At 44.7% G+C, this 27,544-nt stretch overlaps 1 protein-coding gene across 1 annotated transcript; it reads right to left on the bottom strand.

Moving 5' to 3' along the window:
• Positions 1-1,608: 1,608 nt before the first annotated feature.
• Positions 1,609-23,047, bottom strand: LOC306973520 (XK-related protein 8-like; the record flags this gene model as incomplete). Its single annotated transcript, XM_079570443.1, has 4 exons — positions 22,701-23,047; positions 3,228-3,427; positions 2,438-3,156; positions 1,609-1,854 (listed from the first exon to the last, which is right to left on the bottom strand). The coding sequence occupies exons 1-4, from the start codon at positions 22,994-22,996 to the stop codon at positions 1,609-1,611; spliced, it is 1,461 nt and encodes a 486-aa protein (XP_079426569.1). The 5' UTR covers positions 22,997-23,047.
• Positions 23,048-27,544: the final 4,497 nt, after the last annotated feature.

The following is a 27,544-nucleotide window of genomic DNA, read 5'->3' as shown; positions in this document are numbered from 1 at the left end:
TTGTCACATTTTGGTCATTTTTTCGTAATTTTTTTGTGCAATTATAGTATTTTTTGTCAATTTTTCAATCAAATTTTGTCTTTTTTTTATTACATTTTGGTCATTTTTTGGTCAAATTTTTATCAAATTTTTGACATTTTTTCGTCATTTTTTAAAATCAAATTTTAGTCATTTTTTGGTCAAATTTTTGTCACTTCAACACTTTACAGCGACGGTGAAATAATAAATAAAACAAGCATAAAAATGGATTCCGAGGTCAGGAGTAGAAGTTATTTGCGAGTTTCATCATCCGCTTGTTGACTTTCCTCTGCTCGGTGGGGCGCCCTCTGGAGGCCGGAGTTGTCGGCGCGCTCCTGAACGCCGGGGAATCCGTCTCGTCTCCAAACGTCCGAACATGGATGGAGCAGGTAAAAGCCTCCATCAGGACCGGCTCCTCCCCCGCCGTCTTCAGCTCGTCCTTGGACACGTTGGGATGGAAGCGGCGATAGTAGAAGGTCTTCAGCGAGAGTCCCAGTAAATAAACGAGGACGACGCAGACGACGGCGATGAGGTGTTCGCGGTTGAAGCGGCGGACGTCGGGGTTCTCCCTCCAGAACCACAGGCCGCAGAGCGTGGCGATGTCGGACAGGATGAAGGCGTGGTAGAGCAGCGTGCGGCGCAGGCTCCGCCCCTCCGACACGTTGAACCAGCTGAAGTACCAGACCAGGCCCACGGTGGCTCGGTACAGCCGCTCGCCCCACGCCTCGCCTTGTGGCATTTTGGCCACTTTTTCATCAATGTTTTCTCACATTTTGGTCATTTTTTGTCACATTTTTATCAAATTTTTGTCACATTTTGTCACATTTTTGTCATTTTTTCGTAATTTTTTTGTGCAATTATAGTAATTTTTTGTCAATTTTTTAATCAATTTTTGTCAATTTTTTATCAAATTTTTGACATTTTTCTTCTTTTTTTTGGTCAAATTTTCATCATGTTTTTGTCGGTTTTTTGTCATTTTTTATCACATTTTTGTCACATTTTTTTGTCTTTTTTTTGTCCAATTATTGTAATTTTTCGTCAATTTTTTAATCAAATTTTCTTTTTTTTATTACATTTTGGTCATTTTTTGTCACATTTTTATCAAATTTTTGTCATTTTTTGGTCAAATTTTTGTCACATTTTGTAACATTTTTCTCATTTTTTGGGTCATTTTTTGTCAATTTCTTGTGACATTTTTGCCACTTTTTCATCTATGTTTTCGTCACTTTTTATCACATTTCCATCATTGTTTTCGTCTCAGTTCTGTCACTATTTTCTCACCTTTTCTCCAGAAGCTTTTGGATTGGGGTAAAGCCAAACTGGAGACCAACACGAGGGAAAAAGAAATGGACAAAGACGTATTTGTTTTGTTTTGTGACGATCGTTCTTTCAAAGTCTAAAAAAAAAAAAACATCCATAAATAAAAACAAATTAACACTGATCCTTCACAGCAGAGACGCAATAATCCTGCCACATTTCAGATAAAAACACTTTTACATAAAATTAACATGAATAAATTAAAACAGTCTTCAACACTTTACAGCGACACTGAAATAATAAATAAAACAAGCATAAAAATGGATTCCGAGGTCAGGAGTAGAAGTTATTTGCGAGTTTCATCATCCGTTTGTTGACTTTCCTCGGCTCTGTGGGGCGCCCTCTGGAGGCCGGAGTCGTCGGCGCGCTCCTGAACGCCGGGGAATCCGTCTCGTCTCCAAACTCCTCAGTCCGAACATGGATGGAGCAGGTAAAAGCCTCCCCGAGGGCCGGCTCCTCCCCCGCCGTCTTCAGCTCGTCCTTGGACACGTTGGGATGGAAGCGGCGATAGTAGAAGGTCTTCAGCGAGAGTCCCAGTAAATAAACGAGGACGATTATTATCACATTTTTTATCACAATTTTCAAAAATTTTTGATCAAAATTTGGTCATTTTTTTGGTCAAATTTTCATCATGTTTTTGTCGTTTTTTGTCATTTTTTATCAAATTTTTGTAACATTTTTATCACATTTTTGTCACATTTTTATCAAATTTTTGTCACATTTTTATCACATTTTTGTCACATTTTTATCAAATTTTGACACATTTTTTGGTCAATTTTTCATCATGTTTTTGTCGTTTTTTGTCACATTTTGGTCATTTTTTCGTAATTTTTTTGTGCAATTATAGTATTTTTTTGTCAATTTTTCAATCAAATTTTGTCTTTTTTTTATTACATTTTGGTCATTTTTTGGTCAAATTTTTATCAAATTTTTGACATTTTTTCGTCATTTTTTAAAATCAAATTTTAGTCATTTTTTGGTCAAATTTTTGTCACTTCAACACTTTACAGCGACACTGAAATAATAAATAAAACAAGCATAAAAATGGATTCCGAGGTCAGGAGTAGAAGTTATTTGCGAGTTTCATCATCCGCTTGTTGACTTTCCTCGGCTCTGTGGGGCGCCCTCTGGAGGCCGGAGTCCTCGGCGCGCTCCTGAACGCCGGGGAATCCGTCTCGTCTCCAAACTCCTCAGTCCGAACATGGATGGAGCAGGTAAAAGCCTCCCCGAGGGCCGGCTCCTCCCCCGCCGTCTTCAGCTCGTCCTTGGACACGTTGGGATGGAAGCGGCGATAGTAGAAGGTCTTCAGCGAGAGTCCCAGTAAATAAACGAGGACGACGCAGACGACGGCGATGAGGTGCTCGCGGTTGAAGCGGCGGACGTCGGGGTTCTCCCTCCAGAACCACAGGCCGCAGAGCGTGGCGATGTCGGACAGGATGAAGGCGTGGTAGAGCAGCGTGCGGCGCAGGGTCCGCCCCTCCGACACGTTGAACCAGCTGAAGTACCAGACCAGGCCCACGGTGGCTCGGTACAGCCGCTCGCCCCACGCCTCGCCCATGAAGTCGGTCTTCGCTCGCCAGGCGCAGACGACCAGCAGCGCCCAGGAGCAGAGGAAGTGCGGGATCACGAAGCACGGGAGGGCGGAGGCGAAGAGCGAGAGCGCCGCCACGCGCGCCGCGATCAGCAGCAGGTTCCACAGGAAGTACACGAACGACGACGCCACGTTCTGCTTCTTCTTGTCCTTCAGGAAGTGGCGCAGCGAGCGGTGGTAGGACGTCACGCAGAAGGAGACGGCGAGGGCGGACGCCACGCTCTTCAGGACTGCGGAGACAGAGGCGGGGTTAAGCCGGCGCGGCGGACACACTCTGACCTCTGACCTTTGAGGCGCTCACCGGGGACCGCGCTCAGGTGTCCTCGCTGGATGTTGGTGGTGACCATGAGCACGAGCTGAGGGAGGCTCTCGGAGAACGTCTCCACGATCCGCAGCATCGCCACGTCATGGCTGAGGTAAACCGCCACGTCGCCCGGGTCTGTGCCCCGCCCCCTGGAGAAGCGGAACTTCCGGATCGCCATCTCCATCACGCCCAGGTGTCTGCGGCAGGAAACAGGAAGTACTATTATAAACATGGCCACGCCCAGGTGTCTGCGGCGGGAAACAGGAAGTACTATTATAAATGAAGCCACGCCCAGGTGTCTGCGGCGGGAAACAGGAAGTACTATTATAAACATGACCACGCCCAGGTGTCTGCGGCAGGAAACAGGAAGTAGTATTATAAACATGGCCACGCCCAGGAAACACTATTATAAACATGACCACGCCCAGGTGTCTGCGGCAGGAAACAGGAAGTACTATTATAAACATGACCACGCCCAGGAAACAGGAAACACTATTATAAACATGGCCACGCCCAGGTGTCTGCGGCGGGAAACAGGAAGTACTGTTATAAATGAAGCCACGCCCAGGAAACAGGAAGTACTATTATAAACATGGCCACGCCCAGGTGTCTGCGGCAGGAAACAGGAAGTACTATTATAAACATGGCCACGCCCAGGTGTCTGCGGCAGGAAAAAGGAAGTACTGTTATAAATGAAGCCACGCCCAGGAAACAGGAAGTACTATTATAAACATGGCCACGCCCAGGTGTCTGCGGCAGGAAACAGGAAGTACTGTTATAAACATGACCACGCCCAGGTGTCTGCGGCGGGAAACAGGAAGTACTATTATAAACATGACCACGCCCAGGAAACAGGAAACACTATAATAAACATGACCACGCCCAGGAAACAGGAAGTACTATTATAAACATGACCACGCCCAGGTGTCTGCGGCGGGAAACAGGAAGTACTATTATAAATGAAGCCACGCCCAGGTGTCTGCGGCAGGAAACAGGAAGTACTATTAGAAACATGACCACGCCCAGGAAACAGGAAACACTATTATAAACATGGCCACGCCCAGGTGTCTGCGGCAGGAAACAGGAAGTACTATTATAAACATGACCACGCCCAGGAAACATGAAGTACTGTTATAAACATGGCCACGCCCAGGTGTCTGCGGCAGGAAACAGGAAGTACTATTATAAACACGACCACGCCCAGGAAACAGGAAGTACTATTATAAACATGGCCACGCCCAGGTGTCTGCAGCAGGAAACAGGAAACACTATTATAAATGAAGCCACGCCCAGGTGTCTGCGGCAGGAAACAGGAAGTACTATTATAAACATGACCACGCCCAGGAAACAGGAAACACTATTATAAACATGACCACGCCCAGGAAACAGGAAGTACTATTATAAACATGACCACGCCCAGGTGTCTGCGGCAGGAAACAGGAAGTACTATTATAAACATGACCATGCCCAGGTGTCTGCGGCGGGAAACAGGAAGTACTATTATAAATGAAGCCACGCCCAGGTGTCTGCGGCAGGAAACAGGAAGTACTATTATAAACATGACCACGCCCAGGTGTCTGCGGCAGGAAACAGGAAGTACTATTATAAATGAAGCCACGCCCAGGTGTCTGCGGCAGGAAACAGGAAATACTATTATAAACATGACCACGCCCAGGTGTCTGCGGCGGGAAACAGGAAGTACTATTATAAATGAAGCCACGCCCAGGTGTCTGCGGCAGGAAACAGGAAATACTATTATAAACATGACCACGCCCAGGTGTCTGCGGCAGGAAACAGGAAGTACTATTATAAACATGACCACACCCAGGTGTCTGCGGCGGGAAACAGGAAGTACTATTATAAATGAAGCCACGCCCAGGTGTCTGCGGCAGGAAACAGGAAATACTATTATAAACATGACCACGCCCAGGAAACAGGAAATACTATTATAAACATGACCACGCCCAGGTGTCTGCGGCAGGAAACAGGAAATACTATTATAAACATGACCACGCCCAGGAAACAGGAAACACTATTATCAACATGACCACGCCCAGGAAACAGGAAACACTATTATAAACATGACCACGCCCAGGTGTCTGCGGCGGGAAACAGGAAGTACTATTATAAACATGACCACGCCCAGGAAACAGGAAACACTATTATAAACATGACCACGCCCAGGTGTCTGCGGCGGGAAACAGGAAGTACTATTATAAACATGACCACGCCCAGGAAACAGGAAACACTATTATAAACATGACCACGCCCAGGTGTCTGCGGCGGGAAACAGGAAGTACTATTATAAACATGACCACGCCCAGGTGTCTGCGGCAGGAAACAGGAAGTACTGTTATAAACCTGACCACGCCCAGGAAACAGGAAACACTATTATAAACATGACCACGCCCAGGAAACAGGATGTTGTACTGTTATAAACATGGCCACGCCCAGTTGTCTGCGGCAGGAAACAGGAAGTACTATTATAAACATGGCCACGCCCAGGTGTCTGCGGCAGGAAACAGGAAGTACTATTATAAACATGGCCACGCCCAGGTGTCTGCGGCAGGAAACAGGAAGTACTATTATAAACATGGCCACGCCCAGGTGTCTGCGGCAGGAAACAGGAAGTACTATTATAAACATGGCCACGCCCAGGTGTCTGCGGCGGGAAACAGGAAGTACTGTTATAAACATGACCACGCCCAGGTGTCTGCGGCGGGAAACAGGAAGTACTGTTATAAACATGACCACGCCCAGGTGTCTGCGGCGGGAAACAGGAAGTACTGTTATAAACATGGCCACGCCCAGGTGTCTGCGGCAGGAAACAGGAAGTACTATTATAAACATGGCCACGCCCAGGTGTCTGCGGCAGGAAACAGGAAGTACTATTATAAACATGGCCACGCCCAGGTGTCTGCGGCGGGAAACAGGAAGTACTATTATAAATGAAGCCACGCCCAGGTGTTAAAGTCACGTCGCTAAAAGACAATTCAACAACAGTAACTGATCTTGACAGAGACACTTCAGTCAGGACAATTTTCGACTGAAAAAGTCCGGGTTAGCGGAGATGAATGCTAACGGCGGAGCAGCTACGTGTGTTCGCGTGTGTGTGTGTTAGCATGTGTGGTAGCGTGTGTTAGCATGTGTGTTAGCGTGTGCGTTAGCGTGTGTGTTAGCTTGTGTGTTAGCATGTGTGTTAGCATGTGTGTGTTCATGTGTGTGTTACTGTGTGTGTGTTTGCATGTGTGCTAGCATGTGTGTTAGCATGCGTGTTAGCATGTGTGTTAGCGTGTGTGTGTTACTGTGTGTGTGAGCGTGTGTGTGACAGCATGTGCATTAGCATGTGTGTGTTCATGTGTGTGTTACTGTGTGTGTGTTAGCATGCGTGTTAGCATGTGTGTTAGTGTGTGTGTTACTGTGTGAGTGTGTGTTACCATGTTTGTTAGCGTGTGTTACTGTGTGTGTTAGCGTGTGTGTACTAGCATGTGTGTGAGCGTGTGTTAGCATGTGTGTTAGCATGTGTGTTAGCATGTGTGTATTAGCATGTGTGTTAGCATGTGTCGATGTCACTTCCTGTCAGCAGCTTAAAAATTCTAATAAATATAACTTTTCTGGCCAACATTTCCTCATTCAATTTTCTGCTAAACTGAAATAAAAATATAATGATTAACTTAACGCTGATGTTTCTCATCTGAATAAGTCATTTGTTCAAAAGTATTAAAACCTTGTCATATGCACTTTAAACATCTTTGCCCCCCCCCCCTCAGGAACATGACCATATAGATACAGACGGCATCTCGTCATAGAAGGGGGCGTGGCTTCGCCGAGGGGGAAAATAGAATCTTTAGAAAACACAATTTTTCACTCTTTTTAGCCATTTTCTGGTGGAATATGAACTTATTTATCAAATATAAATAAAGTCAGGTGTAAATCGGGTCCATATGGATATTTTCTCACAGCAGATTGTTCAGTAGAAGTGAAAAAACGGCAGTTGTAGCTAGCCGTTAGCATTAGCCCGATGCTAACATGTAGCATCAAGTTAGCATTCTCCGTTTGTTATGTATTTATGGGCTGTTGAACCACTTTGCTCCTCCCCATGTCTTTGTTTCTTTATTTAGTAGAAACTATATTCATAATTCAGCGTTTGTTAAAGTAGTTTTTGAATAATTAGAGAAAGTTTAGATTTTTCTCCAAATTGTTTTCCCCCTTTGACTGTTATCAAACATGACCATATATGGGCGATTCCAGAGATGCGTGTCTGGAATGATGTCATCTACATGCAGATCCGTTTCCGTAGCGACAGGGCCAGATTCCAGGACATCCTGTTGGTTGCCGTTAGCGACGTCAGACCCAGCTCAGCACTTCGAGAGCTGCGTCGACACAAACAGACACATTTTCAACTTCTCTGAGCGTCAGTGCTTCGAGAACGTGTAAAACGCTGCTGTTTCACGGCTAAAAACACTATAAACTCACACCGTTTGCAAAATGGAGGCCGTGAGGAACATGTTTAACTTCCGAAGGCGTGGCGGGGAGAGCAGCGGTTCGTCTGGAGGCCGTGACGTTCCTCCAGGACGGTCCGCGGGTTATGACCTGAAGGACAGAGACCTGGGGAAGCTCCACAAAGCTGCATCAGTGGGAGACCTGGCTAAAGTCAAACAGCTGATCAAACAGAGGAGCGACATCAACCAGACGGATAAGCAGCTCCGGACGGCGCTGCACGTGGCCTGCGCTGTCGGCTGTGTCCACGTGGTGCAGTTTCTCGTTGACTCTGACGCGGGACTGAACCTTTTGGACGGAGAAGGAAGAACGCCCCTGATGAAAGCAGTTCAAGGTCAGCACGAAGCCTGTGTCCGCGTTCTCCTGGAGAATCACGCTGAGCCAGACCTGGCAGACGGAGAAGGAAACACAGCGCTACATCTCAGCGCTAGCCTCCCGTCTGTGACCGTCACACAGCTGCTCCTCAACTGCCCCGTGGACATCAACGCCTGCAACCAGGACGGACTGACCCCTCTGAATCTGGCCGTGCGAGGAGGTCACGTGGAGATAGTTCAGCTTCTGCTGGAAGAAGGAGCTGACTTTGATGTCAACGATCCCGGGAACACGACTCCACTGATGGAAGCACAAAGCCCGACCTCCATGACACGACTGTCTGCAGAAGCCAGTTTATCTGTCAGCGAACACAAACCCCTCACAGAAGAGGCTGACTTTACAGAAGACAAACCCCTCACAGAAGAGGCTGACTTTACAGAAGACAAACCCCTCACAGAAGAGGCTGACTTTACAGAACACAAACCCCTCACAGAAGAGGCTGACTTTACAGAAGACTTCAAACCCCTCACAGAAGAGGCTGACTTTACAGACAACAAACCCCTCACAGAAGAGGCTGACTTTACAGAAGACTTCAAACCCCTCACAGAAGAGGCTGACTTTACAGAACACAAACCCCTCACAGAAGAGGCTGACTTTACAGAAGACTTCAAACCCGTCATAGAAGAGTCTCACTCTTCAGTCGACAAACCCCTCAAGAAAGTAGCCTCATCCCGCCTGAAAAGGAGGACAAATATTGCTTTCAAACCCAGACACATCTCGAGCAGCGAAGATTCTGAAACAGAGTCGGCTCCACCCACCCCACACTTCCGCCGTCTTCCAAACCGCCGCCCTGATGCCCTTCCTTCGACCAACACCTCCAAAGACAAGAAGACAGGCTTCATGTCTAACTATATTCTGGAAGATTGCTCTTTCTCAGAATCTGATGACGACTCTCCCAAGGACAACTCTCCTCACACTCAAAGGTTTCCAGAAACTCCAGGCGCAGAAGGCGGCGCCGATGAACCTTCCACGTCCACCTCCGCTCTCACGTCCGGCCTCGGGGAGAAAGAAATCTCGACGGACGAGGATGAAACTGAGGAGATCCCTGAATCCAACATCTCCAAGAGGAGGGCTTTTATGGCTGAGCTGGGTTTGGAAGAATCTGATTACGAATCTGACGACGACAGCGTTCCTCAAGCCAAAACAGCTCATGAGGAACAAGAGTCTGACACAGAAGATGAGGAAGAAACGCAAAGCCACGACGGCTCGGACGAAGACTCCGACCTCCACTCCGATGTTTATGACGGAGCAGAAGACGGCCTCGCGTTCCCAGAGCCAGACGCTGCCTCGTCCTCTGACAATGAGGAGTTTGAGCTCGAAGAGGAACCAGAGGGAATTAGCGACGATGAAGATAAGGAAACAAATGACCAAACATTCAACTCCAGTCCACTGTTGTCAACAAAACCTCAAAGCCACGACTCAGACGACTACTCAGATCTGGAAAGTGAAAATGATGAGGCCGAAGATGAGCCCATTTCTCCAGAGCCAAACGCTGCCTCGTCCTCTGACAATGAGGAGTTTGAGTTCGAAGAGGAACCAGAGGGAATCAGCGACGATGAAGATAAGGAAACAAATGACGAAACATTCAACTACAGTTCATTATTGTCACCAAAACCTCAAAGCCACGACTCAGACGACTTCTCAGATCTGGAAAGTGACAATGACGCTCATGATCGAGCAGAAGATGAGCCTGTTTCCCCAGAGCCAAACACTGAGTTTGAAGAAGAACCAGAGGGAATTAGTGATGACAAAGAGATTTTAGAAGAAGAAACAGCCCCATCAAGGTTTAACTCCAGTCCAAAACCTCAAAGCCACGACTCAGACGACTTCTCAGATCTGGAAAGTGAAAATGATGCTGATGAGCGGGCCGAAGACTACTCAGATCTGGAAAGTGAAAATGATGAGGCCGAAGATGAGCCTGTTTCCCCAGAGCCAAACGCTGACAGAACTTCTGAGTCTGAGCCTGAAGCCAATCCAGAGGAAGTTGACGACAACGTGGAGGACATTTATGAGGGAGCACGAGATGATCTCGTATTTCCAGAGCCAGACGCTGAGTTCGAAGAGGAACCAGAGGGAATTAGCGACGATGAAGAGATTCTAGAAGAAGAATCAGCCCCATCGAGTTTAAACTCCAGTCCACTGTCGTCACCGAAACCTCAAAGCCACGACTCAGACGACTTCTCAGATCTGGAAAGTGAAAATGATGAGGCCGAAGATGAGCCCATTTCTCCAGAGCCAGACGCTGCCACATCCTCTGACAATGAGGTGTTTGAGGAACCAGAGGGAATTAGTGATGACGATGAGATTCTAGAAGAAGAAACAGCCCCATCGAGGTGTAACTCCAGTCCAAAACCTCAAAGCCACGACTCAGACGACTTCTCAGATCTGGAAAGTGACAATGACGCTTATGATCGAGCAGAAGATGAGTCTGTTTCCCCAGAGCCAAACGCAGCCACAAACTCTGACTCTGAGTTTGAGTTCGAAGAGGAACCAGAGGGAATTAGTGACGATGAAGATAAGGAAACAAATGACGAAATATTCAACTCCAGTCCACTGTCGTCACCAAAACCTCAAAGCCACGACTCAGACGACTTCTCAGATCTGGAAAGTGACAATGATGCTCATGATCGGGCCGAAGATGAGCCTGTTTCCCCAGAGCCAAACGCAGACAGAACTTCTGAGTCTGAGCCTGAAGCCAATCCAGAGGAAGTTGACGACAACGTGGAGGACATTTATGAGGGAGCCCGAGATGACCTCGTATTCCCAGAGCCAGACGCTGAGTTCGAAGAGGAACCAGAGGGAATTAGCGACGATGAAGAGATTCTAGAAGAAGAATCAGCCCCATCGAGCTTAAACTCCAGTCCAAAAACTCAAAGCCACGACTCAGACGACTTCTCAGATCTGGAAAGTGACAATGATGAGGCCGAAGATGAGCCTGTTCCCCCAGAGCCAGACGCTGCCACAACCTCTGACAATGAGGAGTTTGAGTTCGAAGAGGAACCAGAGGGAATTAGCGATGACGACTCAGATCTGGAAAGTGACAATAACATTCATGATCGGGCAGAAGATGAGCCCGTTTCCCCAGAGCCAAACACAGACAGAACCTCTGAGTCTGAAGCGAAACCAGAGGAATCTAACAGCGACGGGGAGGACCTTCATGAGCGCGCAGAAGCTGACCACGTCTCCCCAGAGCAGACACACTCTGAGGAGTCTGAGCTTAAAGAGGAACCAGAGGGAATTAGCGACGACGAAGAGATTCTCTCACCAGAACCTCAAATCCACGCAGACCCAGACTGCGAGTCAGACCAGGACAGTGACGTTTATGATGGAGCAGGAGATGAACACATGATCCCAGAGCCGGACGCTGCCACAACATCTGACTGTGAGGAGTTTGAGCTGCAAGAGGAACCAGAGGGAAGGAGCTCAAAACCTGACAGCGACTTAGACTCGAGTCTGAGTGACAACGAGGTGGAGGACGAGGAAGAGATTCTAGAAGAAGAATCAGCCCCATCGAGTCTGAGTGACAACGACGTGGAGGACGGGGAAGAGATTCTAGAAGAAGAATCAGCCCCATCGAGTCTAAGTGACGACGAGGTGGAGGACGAGGAAGAGATTCTAGAAGAAGAATCAGCCCCATTGAGTCTGAGTGACGACGAGGTGGAGGACGAGCACGAGATTCTAGAAGAAGAATCAGCCCCATCGAGTCTAAGTGACAACGAGGTGGAGGACGAGCACGAGATTCTAGAAGAAGAATCAGCCCTATCGAGTCTGAGTGACAACGAGGTGGAGGACGAGGAAGAGATTCTAGAAGAAGAATCAGCCCCATCGAGTCTGAGTGACGACGAGGTGGAGGACGAGGAAGAGATTCTAGAAGAAGAATCAGCCCCATCGAGCTTAAACTCCAGTCCACTACTGTCGCCAAAACCTCAAAGCCATGAACACCCAGAACACGACTCAGGCTGGGAAAGTGACAGCGAGGTTTATGAGCGAACACAAGAGGAGCCAGGATCTGGACAAGAGAACGAACAAGAGTCATTTCGCGGCGACGATGGAGAGATGCTCAAGGAGAAAAAGGAAATCCAGAGTTTGGAGGAGCTGAACTTCATGGAGGATTTGACCCAGTCCTCGGACACGGCCTCAGACGACCTGGAGTCGTTCATGCAGGAGCTGGACTCGAGCTCTCTGGACTCCGCGAGCACCATGAAAGTTCAGAACGTTTTCCGTGAGTACGAGCGCGCCGTTCAGAAGCTGAAGAACAAGAACAGTCGCCTGTCGAACAAAGTGAAGCAGCTGGAAACGGAGAAGGCGGATCTGAAAAACTCCCTGGATGACGTCAGCGGAGTCAAGCCGGAGCTGCAGATGGAGGTGGATCATCTCAAACGCCAGCTGAAGCAGGAGCAGGAGAACCGGCGCCAGGTCACAGCGTCGCACAACGCCACGAAAGACAAGCTCCAACAGACTGAGGAGCAGAACCAGCTCCAGGCCCGGGAGAAACAACAGATGGAGTTCGCTTTGAGGAACCGCGAGCTGGAAGTGCGGACTCTGGTCGTCAGCGTGAAGCGGCTGGAGGAGGAGCACGGCGCCGCGCAGAAGCTGCTGGCTCACGAGCGCAGTGCACGGGCGCTCCAGGACGAGCTGCTCCACAGACAGCAGGAGGTGAAGGAGGAGAACGCTGACCTCCTGCAGAAGACGTCCACACTACAAGAGCAGGTCCGGAGTCTGACGGCGGAGCTGGAGCGGCTCCGGGCCGACGGCAGCCTCAAAGAGAAACTCCTTTTCGAGGAGAGCGAGAGTCTGAAGGAGCAGCTGCAAAACGCCGAGAGAGAAGCCAAGGCCAACGGCGACGCCCTCTCCCAAACCGCCATCGCCTGCACACACCAGCTGGCGGCGCTCAAGTCCCAGCTGGGCCTCGTGAGAAACAACTTCGAGCACGAGAAGAAAGCCAGGGAGACGCTGGAGAAGGAGGCGGACTCCTCTCGCGCCCGCTTGGCCGCCGGCGCTCAGGAGGTCGAGCGGTGGGCGGAGAAAAGCCAAAGACTTGAAGACAGACTCGCCGCTGACGCCGCCCGCCATTACGAAGAAGTGAGCGGCCTCTGTGTGAAGCTGTCCCATTCCCAGAGCGACGCCGCGGAGCTACGGCGACGACTGCAGGACGCCGACCACGACCGCGACGCCAAAGAGGCGGCTCTGGTGAACGCGAGGAAGGAGCTCCGGGACCAGGTCTGCGCTTTAGAAGAGCAGAAGGCCTGTGCGCTCGAGGACCTGGAGCAGCTCAAAGAGAAGCTCTCGCAGAGGGAAGATCAGCGCGTGCGAGCGGAAAAGCGCTTTGCTGAGAAGGAGGCGGAGCTGCAGATGCGGCACGAGAGGTTAAAGAGGAAAGCTTTGAGTATCAGAGAGCAGAGAAACGATGCGGAAACCCGTGTGAAACAAGGGGAAACCCGTGTGAAGCAAGTGGAAACCCGTCTGAAGCAAGTGGAAACGAGTCTGAGCCAAAAGGTGAGCTCGAACTCGGATCTGCAGAGGAAGCTGGACAGTCTGCAGACGACGGTGAAGACGACGGAGAAGAGGCTGCGCGACCAGGACAAGACTGGAGACTTCATCATGAACATGGACCTTCAGGAGCTGCTGGACCGAGAGACTCTCCAGCGCCGCCGGCTGGTGAAGGACAACGACGAGCTGCGAGAGGAGCTGTCGTCTGTGAAACGCTCCGAGCAGAGGCGTGTGGACGAGCTGCAGGAGCTGAGGAGGCAGACGGACTTCGCGCAGAGAGAGCGTTCTCTGACCGAGGGACGGAGCAGAGACGAGCTCAAGCACAAACTGGAGCAGGTCGACCTCTTCCTCCAGACCCAGGCGGCCTCTCAGAAAGCCCAAGACCAGATCAACGCCAGCAACGCGGCCCAGACGCAGTCCCGGCTGGAGCAGAGGATCCGGGAGCTGGAGGGCGAGGTGTCCCGCGTTCGATCCGCCACCACGGACGGCCTCGCGGTCCGGTCGGAGCTGGACAGGTACAGGAGCATGTACTCCGAGGAGAACCTGCTGCGCAAGTCCCTGGCGGCCAGACTGGAGCGGAGCAACGCTCGCCTGACGGACGCCCAGACCCGACTGCTGACCGAGCGCACCAAGTACCTGATCGCCACCAGCGGCCTGGACTCGTCTGTGGGGGAGTCTCGCGCCAACACGGCAATCGAGCTGGACAGGAAGTAAAGCACCGAGAAGCAAACAGGAGAGGCCACGTTCCATCCACTCGCCTCAAACAGCCGGACGGAGCGGAAGCCATTTCTGTGATCGGGCAGAATCTCAGAGATGTTTTAAGTCTTAAAGGGTTACATGTAGGGCTGCTCGATTATTGAAAAAATAATAATCACGATTATTTTTGTCATAATTGAAATCACGATTATTCAAACGATTATTTGTTGCCTTTAAAAAAAATCCAGCAAAAAAGTGACAAAAATCCATCAAAAAAAGACAAAAATCCAGCAAAAAAGTGACAAAAATCCATCAAAAAAAAGACAAAAATCCATCAAAAAAGTGACAAAAATCCAGCAAAAAAGTGACAAAAATCCAGCAAAAAAAAGACAAAAATCCAGCAAAAAAGTGACAAAAATCCAGCAAAAAAGTGACAAAAATCCATCAAAAAAAGCCAAAAATCCAGCAAAAAAGTGACAAAAATCCAGCAAAAAAGTGACAAAAATCCATCAAAAAAAAGACAAAAATCCATCAAAAAAGTGACAAAAATCCATCAAAAAAGTGACAAAAAAGTGACAAAAATCCATCAAAAAAGTGACAAAAATCCATCAAAAAAAGCCAAAAATCCATCAAAAAAGTGACAAAAATCCATCAAAAAAGTGACAAAAAAGTGACAAAAAAGTGACAAAAATCCCAAAATAAAAAATTTGGAAAAAAAATTGAAAAAAAAAATTATAATCGATTTTTTGCGATGATGCTAATTTTGTAATCGTTTACTGTTGTAATCGAAACCGTAATCGAATTTCGATTAATCGCACAGCCCTAGTTACATTCATATCTGTGATCGAGTAGAATCACAGACATGTTTTAGTCTTAAAGGGTTACATGCATATCTGTGATTGAGTAGAATCACAGAGATGTTTAAGTCTTAAAGGGTCACATGTATATCTGTGATTGGGTAGAATCACAGAGATGTTTGAACCCACTGGTTAAGCTGGCTCTGTCTGTGATTGTAATGAGTGAGCGTGGCCACATGAGCAGCGTCCACGTGGCTCCAGCAGGACAGTCAGATCAGTGCTGTCCTTCCTCTCCCTGATCTCTCACATCCACCATCAGCAGGTCTCGCTCACATGAAGACACGGCTCAGGATCTGGTGAAGGACGGAGCGTTTCAGATGGACCTGATGGACCTGAGCCGTGTCTTCATGTGTGCGAGACCTGCTGATGGTGGATGTGAGAGATCAGGGAGAGGAAGGACAGCACTGATCTGACTGTCCTGCTGGAGCCACGTGGACACTGCTCATGTGGCCCACGCTCATCATCATCATCATGTAGGAGTAGCAGGGTGAGGGTTATAGGTTAGCATTAGGGTTAGGGTTTGAGCTAAGGGGGGGCGGGGCCTATGGGTACATTAATGTGGGCCTGATCACAGAAATGCTTCGACTCTGCGTCCGTTCTGCCTAAACTTCGGCTCAGCTGCAGAAACAGTTTCACCTGTAGTTTTCAATAAAGGCTTTACTCAAACTTATTGCACATTTTTCACGTAGTTCATCCAGCAAAGAAGTGACAAAAATCCATCAAAAAAGTGACAAAAATCCATCAAAAAAGTGACAAAAATCCAGCAAAAAAGTGACAAAAATCCAGCAAAAAAGTGACAAAAATCCAGCAAAAAAAATGACAAAAATCCAGCAAAAAAGTGACAAAAATCCAGCAAAAAAATGACAAAAATCCAGCAAAAAAAGCCAAAAATCCAGCAAAAAAACAGTTCCACCTGTAGTTTTCAATAAAGGCTTTACGTCAAACTTATTGCATATTTTTCATGTAGTTCATTTATTCTCTTTTCATGGAGATGCAACACGAAAAGCCACAACAACAATCCCTCAAACACACACTGCAAAAAGTGCGCGACTAAAACAAGGGAAAAGATCTTAAAATTAGACGTTTTGTTTTGTTTTAAGGAATAAATTCGGCCAGTGGGGTCAGCATTGTTTTCTTGCTAAGAATTCTTATTTCTAGAATATTATTCTCATCATAAAACAAGAAAGAAACACTAAATTTAAGCAAATAAATAACTAGAATTAAGCAAAATGTCCTCAGAAAATGGAATAATTTAAGGAAAACATTCTTATTTAGTGAAACATTGTGGATATTTTACTTAAATGTTCCTTGATTTAAGCAAAATGTTGTTAATAAATACTAATATTTAAGGAAAGTATTGCTGCGCCCGGAGACCCGTCTCCATGATGTGGAGCCAGGCTGATGGTCAGAATCACCTGCTGGAGGATTCACCTATTGTACATGTTTTTAGTGGCAGACACGGGGAGAACATGCTCCACACAGAAAGGCCCCGTCCTGGTGGGAATCGAACCCGGGACCTTCGAGCTGTGAAGCTGAGGCTCTAACCGCTGTGCCACCGAGCCGCCCACTTTAAAGAATGGAATGTTTTATCTCTCTGTGAGAAGCAGGTCTTACATTAAGAGTTGTTGATCTTAGATTTGTTTTAAGATGGGAAATTTGGGGCATTTTTAGGCATAAAACACCTTGTTCTTATATGAAAAGATAAAATGACAGAAAATTTGCCATGTATTTGTTCCTCACATTTATGCCAGTGATCGACAGCAACAGTTTCAAATTGATATCTGTAAATATACATTTTTTCCCTATTCACCTGCAGCGTCTCGCCTTAAGATGAAACTCACAAATGTAACAACTTTATCCTCAAAAACACACGTTAAACATAAATGAAATGTAAAGAAATGGGAGCGTTTGTGTGAATGTGCTGAGGAATTTCATTCACTCTTTTTATCTTTTGTTCTTCTCAGAAACCTCGTTCACGCCTTAAACGAACCTCGGAGCCTCTGACTCAGCCCGAGTTTGTGAGTTTATCTTTCACTTTCGTCGTTATTAAAACACAAACAGGAAATGAACCTGACAAACCTAAACGTGTGGAACCACTCGAACCAGGGCCGTGACAAAAAGGAACAGTTCAATATTTTTTATTTTTTTTATTTTTTTTTCTCGATCCCTATTTTTCTTTTAAATCTATTTTTTCCAATTTTCTGCACATTTTTCCAGATTTTTTTTTCTCAACATTCCCATTTTTCAGCGAATTTTTCCCACTTTTTTGCACATTTCTCCTAAATCTTTCCCCAAACCATTACACCTATTTCTCTAAACTTCTCCCAAATGATTCGATTTTTTCTTACATTTTCTTCTCAGTTATACCTCCGTTTCCCCCCAATTGTTTCCCTTATTGTTATTCCCAAACTTCCCCCTCGTTTGAAAGCTAAGAACCTCCAGAGTTCAGGAGGTTGACGGATCTGAGGCTCGTTCTGTGTCAGTTTTCATTTAGTCAGAAATGAGTAAAACGTGAACGTGAGAGAATCTGATCAAACCGGTTTCTGTTTACAAGTGTGTGTACTTGTACTTCAGTCAGTGTGTACTTCAGTATTTGTACTTTTATATTTTATACTTAGTCCAAAAGCAGTTGACTCAGTCTTTACATTTTCAAAGAAATGTGGTAAATATGTGATATCCTCAACTTGGAGCAGCAAAGATGTTCTTCCTTCACTCATCCTTAGTCACATCATATATTGTCGAACGTGCTGGTCCAACACACACAAATCAACTACAAAACGCTGGAATATTATACAAGCACTGAAAGTCCTTCATAAAAAAACATTTTCACCATTGTCACAAAGATTTCATTAAAAAAATTACACAAAAATGACAAAAATGTGATAAAAATGTGACAAAAAATGACAAAAAAATGACAAAAATGTGACGAAAAAAATGACAAAAATGTGATAAAAAAATAACGAAAAAAATGTGATAAAAATGTGATAAAAATTACAAAAAAATGACAAAAATGTGATAAAAACGTGATAAAAACGTGACAAAAATGTGATAAAAACGTGATAAAAACGTGATAAAAACGTGACAAAAATGTGATAAAAACGTGATAAAAACGTGACAAAAATGTGATAAAAACGTGATAAAAACGTGACAAAAATGTGACGAAAAAAATGACAAAAATGTGATAAAAATGTGACGAAAAAAATGACAAAAATGTGATAAAAATTACAAAAAAATTACAAAAAACGTGATAAAAACGTGACAAAAATGTGATAAAAACGTGATAAAAACGTGACAAAAATGTGACGAAAAAAATGACAAAAATGTGATAAAAATGTGACAAAAAATGACAAAAAAATGACAAAAATGTGACGAAAAAAATGACAAAAATGTGATAAAAACGTGACGAAAAAAATGACAAAAATGTGATAAAAATTACAAAGAAATTACAAAAAACGTGATAAAAACGTGACAAAAATGTGATAAAAAAAATGACAAAAATGTGATAAAAATGTGACAAAAAATGACAAAAAAATGACAAAAATGTGACGAAAAAAATGACAAAAATGTGATAAAAAAATGACGAAAAAAATGTGATAAAAATGTGATAAAAATTACAAAAAAATGACAAAAATGTGATAAAAACGTGATAAAAACGTGACAAAAATGTGATAAAAACGTGATAAAAACGTGACAAAAATGTGACGAAAAAAATGACAAAAATGTGATAAAAATGTGACGAAAAAAATGACAAAAATGTGATAAAAATTACAAAAAAATTACAAAAAACGTGATAAAAACGTGACAAAAATGTGACGAAAAAAATGACAAAAATGTGATAAAAACGTGACGAAAAAAATGACAAAAATGTGATAAAAATTACAAAGAAATTACAAAAAACGTGATAAAAACGTGACAAAAATGTGATAAAAACGTGATAAAAACGTGACAAAAATGTGACGAAAAAAATGACAAAAATGTGATAAAAATGTGACAAAAAATGACAAAAAAATGACAAAAATGTGACGAAAAAAATGACAAAAATGTGATAAAAATGTGACGAAAAAATGACAAAAAAATGTGATAAAAATGTGATAAAAATTACAAAAAAATGACAAAAATGTGATAAAAACGTGACAAAAATGTGATAAAAACGTGATAAAAACGTGACAAAAATGTGACGAAAAAAATGACAAAAATGTGATAAAAATGTGACAAAAAATGACAAAAAAATGACAAAAATGTGACGAAAAAAATGACAAAAATGTGATAAAAATGTGACGAAAAAATGACAAAAAAATGTGATAAAAATGTGATAAAAAAATGACAAAAAAATGACAAAAATGTGATAAAAATGTGACAAAAATGTGATAAAAACGTGATAAAAACGTGACAAAAATGTGACGAAAAAAATGACAAAAATGTGATAAAAATGTGACAAAAAATGACAAAAAAATGACAAAAATGTGACGAAAAAAATGACAAAAATGTGATAAAAATGTGACAAAAAATGACAAAAAAATGACAAAAATGTGATAAAAACGTGACAAAAATGTGATAAAAACGTGATAAAAACGTGACAAAAATGTGACGAAAAAAATGACAAAAATGTGATAAAAATTACAAAAAAAATACAAAAAACGTGATAAAAATGTGACAAAAATGTGATAAAAACGTGATAAAAACGTGACAAAAATGTGACGAAAAAAATGACAAAAATGTGATAAAAATGTGACAAAAAATGACAAAAAAATGACAAAAATGTGACGAAAAAAATGACAAAAATGTGATAAAAACGTGACGAAAAAAATGACAAAAATGTGATAAAAATTACAAAGAAATTACAAAAAACGTGATAAAAACGTGACAAAAATGTGATAAAAACGTGATAAAAACGTGACAAAAATGTGACGAAAAAAATGACAAAAATGTGATAAAAATGTGACAAAAAATGACAAAAAAATGACAAAAATGTGACGAAAAAAATGACAAAAATGTGATAAAAATGTGACGAAAAAATGACAAAAAAATGACAAAAATGTGACGAAAAAAATGACAAAAATGTGATAAAAATGACAAAAAAATTACAAAAAATTGACCTAAAAATGACAAAAAAATGAGTTGAATACCAAACAAAAAAATGATGGAAAACAAAAATGTGATGACGTGAGGAAAAAGATCCTCTCAGTTCAGGCGGGAGTTAAGAGGTTAAGCTGGGACAATCTACTAAAGTTTCACCATATCTGTTCAGTTTACAAGACTTGGCACAACTTAGCTCCACCTCCTATTTCCACGTTCATCACTGTCCAGTCTAAACGAAGCACCAGAGGCACCACCAGAGGGGACTGCACTATCCCTTTGAGGAGATCTGCATTCAGTCAGACAGCACCTCCATCAGTAAGAGAGGCTCCATCTAATACCACTAAACTGCTATTTGAGTGTGTGAATATAATGTATGCGGTTGTTTTATCTGTTATGTCCGCTCACTCTGTCCAGTTTATATTGTATTTTACTGCAGTATGTGATTTTTTAGTGACTCTTTTTAGGTTGCCTTATGAGATCTGGCAGGGGGACGATGAAAACCAGCCTTTTGGCTAACTCGGGGGCATTTACATTGTATTAATTAATGTACATTGTGCCACTTAAAACTAAATAAATAAGAAGAAGAAGGAGAAGAGTTATTTCTATCATTTGTGTCCGTGTTCACCTGCAGCGTCTCGCCTTAAAGTTCAAAGTTTTCCTGCTCGTCGGGGCCGTGTTGGTTTAGTTACGCAACATGTGGAGAAACGTGTGTAGTGAGTCGTGTGTGTAAAAGTGTGTAGTAGTGACTGTGTAAGTGTGTGTAGTAGTGACTGGGTAAGTGTGTGTAGTAGTAAGTAGTGTGTGTATAACTGTGAGTAAAGTGCAGCAACCTGAGGTAGGCTCCAGCTGCAGCACATGCAGGACCTTCAGCGTGTCTGTGTGTAGTGTAAGTGTGTATAAGTGTGTAGTATTGTGTGTAAGTGTATGTTAGTTAATTGTTAGTTAATTTTTAGTTAGTTAATTTATTTTCTTCGGTCATTATGAACATTTAAATCACATGTCACATGTTTTCCAAAGATCTTAAACATTATACAATAAGAAAACACATACATTAAGAATTTAATCTAAATGAAGCCTGACTGACAGGGGTTTAGGCTGAAGCCAAGACTTATTCTGCCTAAACCCTTTTACAAACTGTGACTCTGTGTCCAAAGAGACTCATTATACACTTTCTCTAATACCAACGATGGAAACACTTAAGAACACAACTTAAACTTCAACAATCAGAAACTATGCTATGTTTCCTCGATCGACTTCTTTTCTAATGGTCTTCATTCAAGTGTTCTATACTTCTCTATCATGTTTGACTTATACGTTTTCTTAAATGCTTTAATAGTTTTGGAGCCTTAAGTTGAATAGATAAACCGTTCCATAGATCAACGCCTTTGACTGATAAACTCCTCCTCTTAGTATTACTGAGCGCTAGAGGTTTCTGTAGCAGATCAGTTCCTCTAAGGTTGTATATGGATTCTCTAGTTTGAAACATCTCCTGTAGACTCTGAGGGAGCATGAGACTGTGAGCTTTGTACATCACAACTGCTGTGTAAACATCAACAAGATCATGCAATTTTAGGATATTTAGTCTGATAAAAAGTGGATTTGTTGGAGCCAAGTATTCTGCACGGCTGATCACTCTAACTGCTTTCTTTTGCAATAAAAAGATAGGTTGTATATTAGTTTTATAGGTATTCCCCCATATTTCCACACAATAGCTAAGATGTGGAAGGATGAGGGAATTGTACAGTTTATATAATGCAATTTGATTCACAGAGGTTTTAATTTTACATAGTATGGCAATAATTTTAGAAATTTTAGTCTTTAGTGTATTTATGTGCGCTTTCCAATTTAACTTATCATCAATATTGATTCCCTTTGTTACATACACCCTTTCAATTCCTACCTCCCCAATTTTGAGTTGACACGGTTTATTTACTTCCTTGTTTCCAAATACAATATATTTAGTTTTATGCAGATTTATGGAAAGTTTATTTATATCAAACAATTTTTTTAGTATCTTAAGCTCAGTTCCTACTGTATTCAAAAGCAGCTCGAGATCTTTTCCAGAACAGAACAGACTGGTATCATCAGCAAACAGGAGACATTGTAATTTGTTGAGGACTTCAGTGATTTCATTAATGTACATGATAAATAACTTAGGTCCCAAAACGGAGCCCTGACACATATGTATATGTGTACCTGAGGTAGGTTCCGAGCTGCAGCACATGCAGAACCTTCAGCGTGTCTGTGTGTAGTATTGTGAGTAGTATAAGTGTATATAAGGGTGTATAAGTATAAGTATTTGTGTACCTGAGGTAGGTCCCCAGCTGCAGCACATGCAGGACCTTCAGCGTGCCCCTCCCCGCCGCTCGCTCCACGCTCGTCTCCCTCTCGAAGTCCTCGTACTTGTACCAGAGCCAGCTGTGTCTGTGTGTAGTATTGAGTGTAGTATTGTGTGTTAGTGTATGTATTTGTGTACCTGAGGTAGGTTCCCAGCTGCAGCACATGCAGGACCTTCAGAGTGCTCCTCCCCGCCGCTCGCTCCACGCTCGTCTCCCTCTCGAAGTCCTCGTACTTGTACCAGAGCCAGCTGTAGGCCTGCACCAGGAGCGAGGAGCCCAGCAGGAACAGCAGCAGGAGCCCCAGGCGGACCCGCTCCCCCTCCCTGAAGAACTCCACCACCGCCCAGGCGTCCAGGCCCACGTCCAGCAGCAGGAACAGCAGCCCCAGGCACGTGAGCGAGAAGTCCACACGGGAGAACTGGAACACAGGCATGACCGAGCCGGCACACGCATGACCGAGGAGAGACTGGGGCAGGAGCGCAAAGTTCACACAAGTATGAGCAGAGAGGAGCTCCGCCCACAGGAGGAAACTCCGCCCACAGGAGGAGCTCTGCTCTCAGGAGGAAACTCCACCCTCAAGAGGAAGTCTGCCCTCAGGAGGAACTCTGGGAGGAGACAGGGAGGAGAGAGAGGAGAGAGGGAGGAGACACCACAGCTGCAGGAGGAATGACCGTTCACATTCTGGAGCCTGGAGAACAGCAGCATATATGTGAAGGGGGATTAGGACCAGTTCAGTTCAGACCGGTTCCTTTAGGGCAGGGCCGCGCCCACAAGTGACTTTAGGGTGAAGTGATCTGAGCTTTAGTCCTGCATCCAAACACCTGTAAATGCAACACGTGGCCATGAGAGGGCGCTCCCCCACAGAACAGACTTATAGGGCCAGATCTTGTGGCGGCGCACGGGGCGGCGCAGGCTCTTGGCGGCGCTATATGTGCCATTCGCCTCCGCCACCTGTGAGGGGGCGTCACAAGAGGAGGCGACTGCCCTGATGGAAACACGGCTGACATTCACTTCCTGGTTTACATGGCGCTGTCTTGCGTTCTTTCTTAAGCCTTAGGCTCTCACAGGTCAAACTAAAAACTTTATTTACCCCATCGTGAGCTAAACCATCGTGAGCTAAACCATGGTGAGCTAAACCATGGTGAGCTAAACCATGGTGAGCTAAACCATCGTGAGCTAAACCATCGTGAGCTAAACCATCGTGAGCTAAACCATCGTGAGCTAAACCATCGTGAGCTAAACCATCGTGAGCTAAACCATGTTCACGTCTCCAGAGAAAAAGAGCTACAGCGTCCGCTGTGGCGCGGATCGGCCGTGCTCGGCGTGAACGCGAAGCAAAACAAACTCCACCCACTTAAATGCGCTAAGTCTGGAGTGAGATCACAAAGTGCTCCTACTGAGGCAAAATGTCACGCTATCGTCTCCGTTTTGATGCATCAGGCCCATACAGTTATTCTATATTAAGCCTTTTACGCTGAACAGCAACAGGAAAAATATAGGAAAAAGCAAATGTTTCCTAAACTAATGAGGCGAAATAGACTTTAATAAAACCTGACCATCTCTCGGCTCAGTCCACACAGCAGAGGAAAACTCAGCGTTACCATGTGATCTATTCACTTTATTCCACTGTGTCCAAAATAAAAGCGGGATCTGATCTGTCATTTCGGTCATAAAGAATGTTTGCAGTAGATTATTGACATTAATATGAGGAAAATAAATCATTTATTGAATGTTTCCACATCAGAATCAGGCCTGAGGCTGTGAGTGTAATCCATCCAACCATCCATTTTCTTCCGCTTTATCCGGGGCCGGGTCGCGGGGGCAACAGTCTCAGCAGAGATGCCCAAACTTCCCGATCCACACACACCTCCTCCAGCTGTTCTGGGCTGGAGGAGGTGTGTGTGGATCGGGAGCCACCTCAGCTGCTCCTTTCAACGTGAAGGAGCAGCTGAGGTGGTTTCCAGCCACCCTGCGAAGGAAACTCATTTCGGCCGCTTGTATTCGCGATCTCGTCCTTTCGGTCATGACCCAAATCTCATGACCATAGGTGAGGGTGGGAACGTAGATCGATCGGTAAATCGAGAGCTTTGCCCCGACTCAGCTCCCTCTTCACCACGACAGACCGATACAGCGACCGCATCACTGCTGACGCCGCACCGATCCGTCTGTCAATCTCACGCTCCATCTGTCCCTCACTGAGAACAAGACCCCGAGATACTTGAACTCCTCCACTTGAGGTAAGGACTCCCCACCAACCTGAAGAGGGGAAGGAGAACCATGGCCTCAGATTTGGAGGTGCTGATCCTCATCCCGGCCGCTACACACTCGGCTGCAAACCGCCCCAGAGCAGCTGGAGGTCCTGGTTCGTTGAAGCCATCAGAACAACATCGTCCGCAAACAGCAGAGATGAGACTCTGAGGCTCCCAAACCGGACGCCCTCCGGCCCCCGGCTGCGCCTAGAAATTCTGTCCATAAAAGTAATGAACAGAACCGGTGACAAAGGGCAGCCCTGGCGGAGACCAACACGCACCGGGAACAGGTCTGACTTACTGCCGGCAATGCGAACCAAGCTCCTGCTGCTCATACAGGGAACGGACAGCCCTTAGCAGAGGGCCCCGGACCCCATACTCCCGGAGCACCCCCCACAGGGCACCACGAGGGCCCCGGACCCCATACTCCCGGAGCACCCCCCACAGGGCACCACGAGGGCCCCGGACCCCATACTCCTGGAGCACCCCCCACAGGGCACCACGAGGGCCCCGGACCCCATACTCCCGGAGCACCCCCCACAGGGCACCACGAGGACCCCGGACCCCATACTCCCGGAGCACCCCCCACAGGGCACCACGAGGGCCCCGGACCCCATACTCCCGGAGCACCCTCCACAGGGCACCACGAGAGCCCCGCACCCCATACTCCCGGAGCACCCCCCACAGGGCACCACGAGGGACGCGGACCCCATACTCCCGGAGCACCCCCCACAGGGCACCACGAGGGCCCCGGACCCCATACTCCTGGAGCACCCCCCACAGGGCACCATGAAGGCCCCGGACCCCATACTCCCGGAGCACCCCCACAGGGCACCACGAGGGACGCGGCCGAACGCTTTCTCCAGATCCACAAAACACATGTGGACTGGTTGGGCGAACTCCCACGAACCCTCGAGTACCCGATGAAGGGTATAGAGCTGGTCCAGTGTGCCACGACCAGGACGAAAACCGCATTGTTCCTCCTGGATCCGAGGTTCGACTATCGGCCGGATCCTCCTCTCCAGCACCCTGGAGTAGACCTTACCGGGGAGGCTAAGGAGGGTGATCCCGACCCTCCCACCCCCCTTCTTAAAGAGAGGGCTGTGAGTAAAGAGGGAGAAAACTGCCTCCATTTTCAGGTCCTGATAGAACCTGCTTTAAATTTGAGAAGAGAAACTTTGAATTTGCGAACTTTTTTTTCTCGATATCCTTTAACGTTGCAATAAAAACATGAAAGATCTGCACATCATCCTTTAACGTTCCCCCATTCATGTTTTCAGCAGAGTTTAAACAGAAGTAAAAAGAAAAGGTCCGGCTCTGGTTCTGAAACGGGTTTATTTACAGTTCAAACCTCAGAAACATTATTAACTTATGGACGACATTCAGGCACAGAGTCTTTCACGACCAGGCGCTTCAAACATGAGTAAAAAGAAGAATATTTGGCATCGGAAACGAAAAGGCAAAGAGAGACAGAGAGATAATATAATATAATATAATAAAAACAGGCCTTTGAACAACACGGCAAATCCACACATGCAAAAAAGACCGAGACGAGGACGAGGCCGAAGCGTCTGAGACATTCCTGATTGTCCCTCAGCGCCTGCCGTAGCTCAAAGCTCAAAGCTCAGGGAAGAAGACTCGAAATGACTTGGATTCAGGACGTGATGAGGAAAAAGAAACGGTTTTACTTTTCCATCATGAACCTCTTTAACCTCATCTGAGCACATCCATACTATCGTTCATCGCGATACTTTCCTGCCTCGATATATCGAACTTCATATGAGTTATGGTGATTAAGGCTGGACTCCGTTAAACAATGCCGGTTTCGTATCGAAACAAAGGTTTAGGTTCTACCGGGATCGGAAAATCAAAGTGGGGGTGGATTTAAATAAAATTGAATATAAATGTTTTTTCATTGGAAAAATAAAATAAAAATTGGGGGAAAAAATGGGGGGAAAAAGGGGAAAATCTGTGTAAAAATTTTTTGAAGGAAATAAAATTGTGGGAAAAATGCTAAAAACAAAAACGGAAAAAAATATTTATTCTTTTTTTTTAAATATTGGGAACATTTTTAAAAATTTGAAGAAAAAAAAAGGAAAATTTGTAAAATAAATAAATAAAATAACATATTTTTTTTAAAGTGGAAAAAATGGGGGGGAAATGGTAAAAACAAAAGAAATGGAAAAATAAAAAAAAAAACATTGAATTTTGAAAAAAAAATGGAAAATTGGAAAAAAATTGGAAAAACGAGGGGGGAGGAAACATTTGTATAAAAAAAAGGTGATGTATTTTTTTTTTTTTTTTTATACCATACCTTCATGGTATTATTTACCATTATACCAAGAAAGAAAATGGAAAGATTGAAAAAAAAAAAAAAAAATGTTTTTCATTGGAAAAATAAAATAAAAATTGGGGAAAACGTGGGGGAAAAATTTGGGAAAATCGGTGTAAAAAAAAATTGAGAGAAAAAAAATGGTAAAAACAAAAACGGAAACAATTATTTATGTATTCTTTTTTTTTTTAAATTGGGAACATTTTTAAAAATTGGTAAAAAAAATAAATAAAAATAAAATAAATAATCATAAATCAAATAAATGTTTAAAAAAAAGTGAAAAATTGGGGGGAATGGTGGAGCAAATGGTAAAAACAAAAGAAATGGAAAAATTAAAAAAAAAATTGAATTTTGAAAAAAAATTGGAAAATTGGAAAAAAATTGGAAAACGGGGGGAAAA

This window comes from Gobius niger (assembly GCF_951799975.1).
Source record: "Gobius niger genome assembly, chromosome: 14".
NCBI lineage: Eukaryota > Metazoa > Chordata > Actinopteri > Gobiiformes > Gobiidae > Gobius > Gobius niger.
This window is presented reverse-complemented; position numbering and strand designations above follow the sequence as displayed.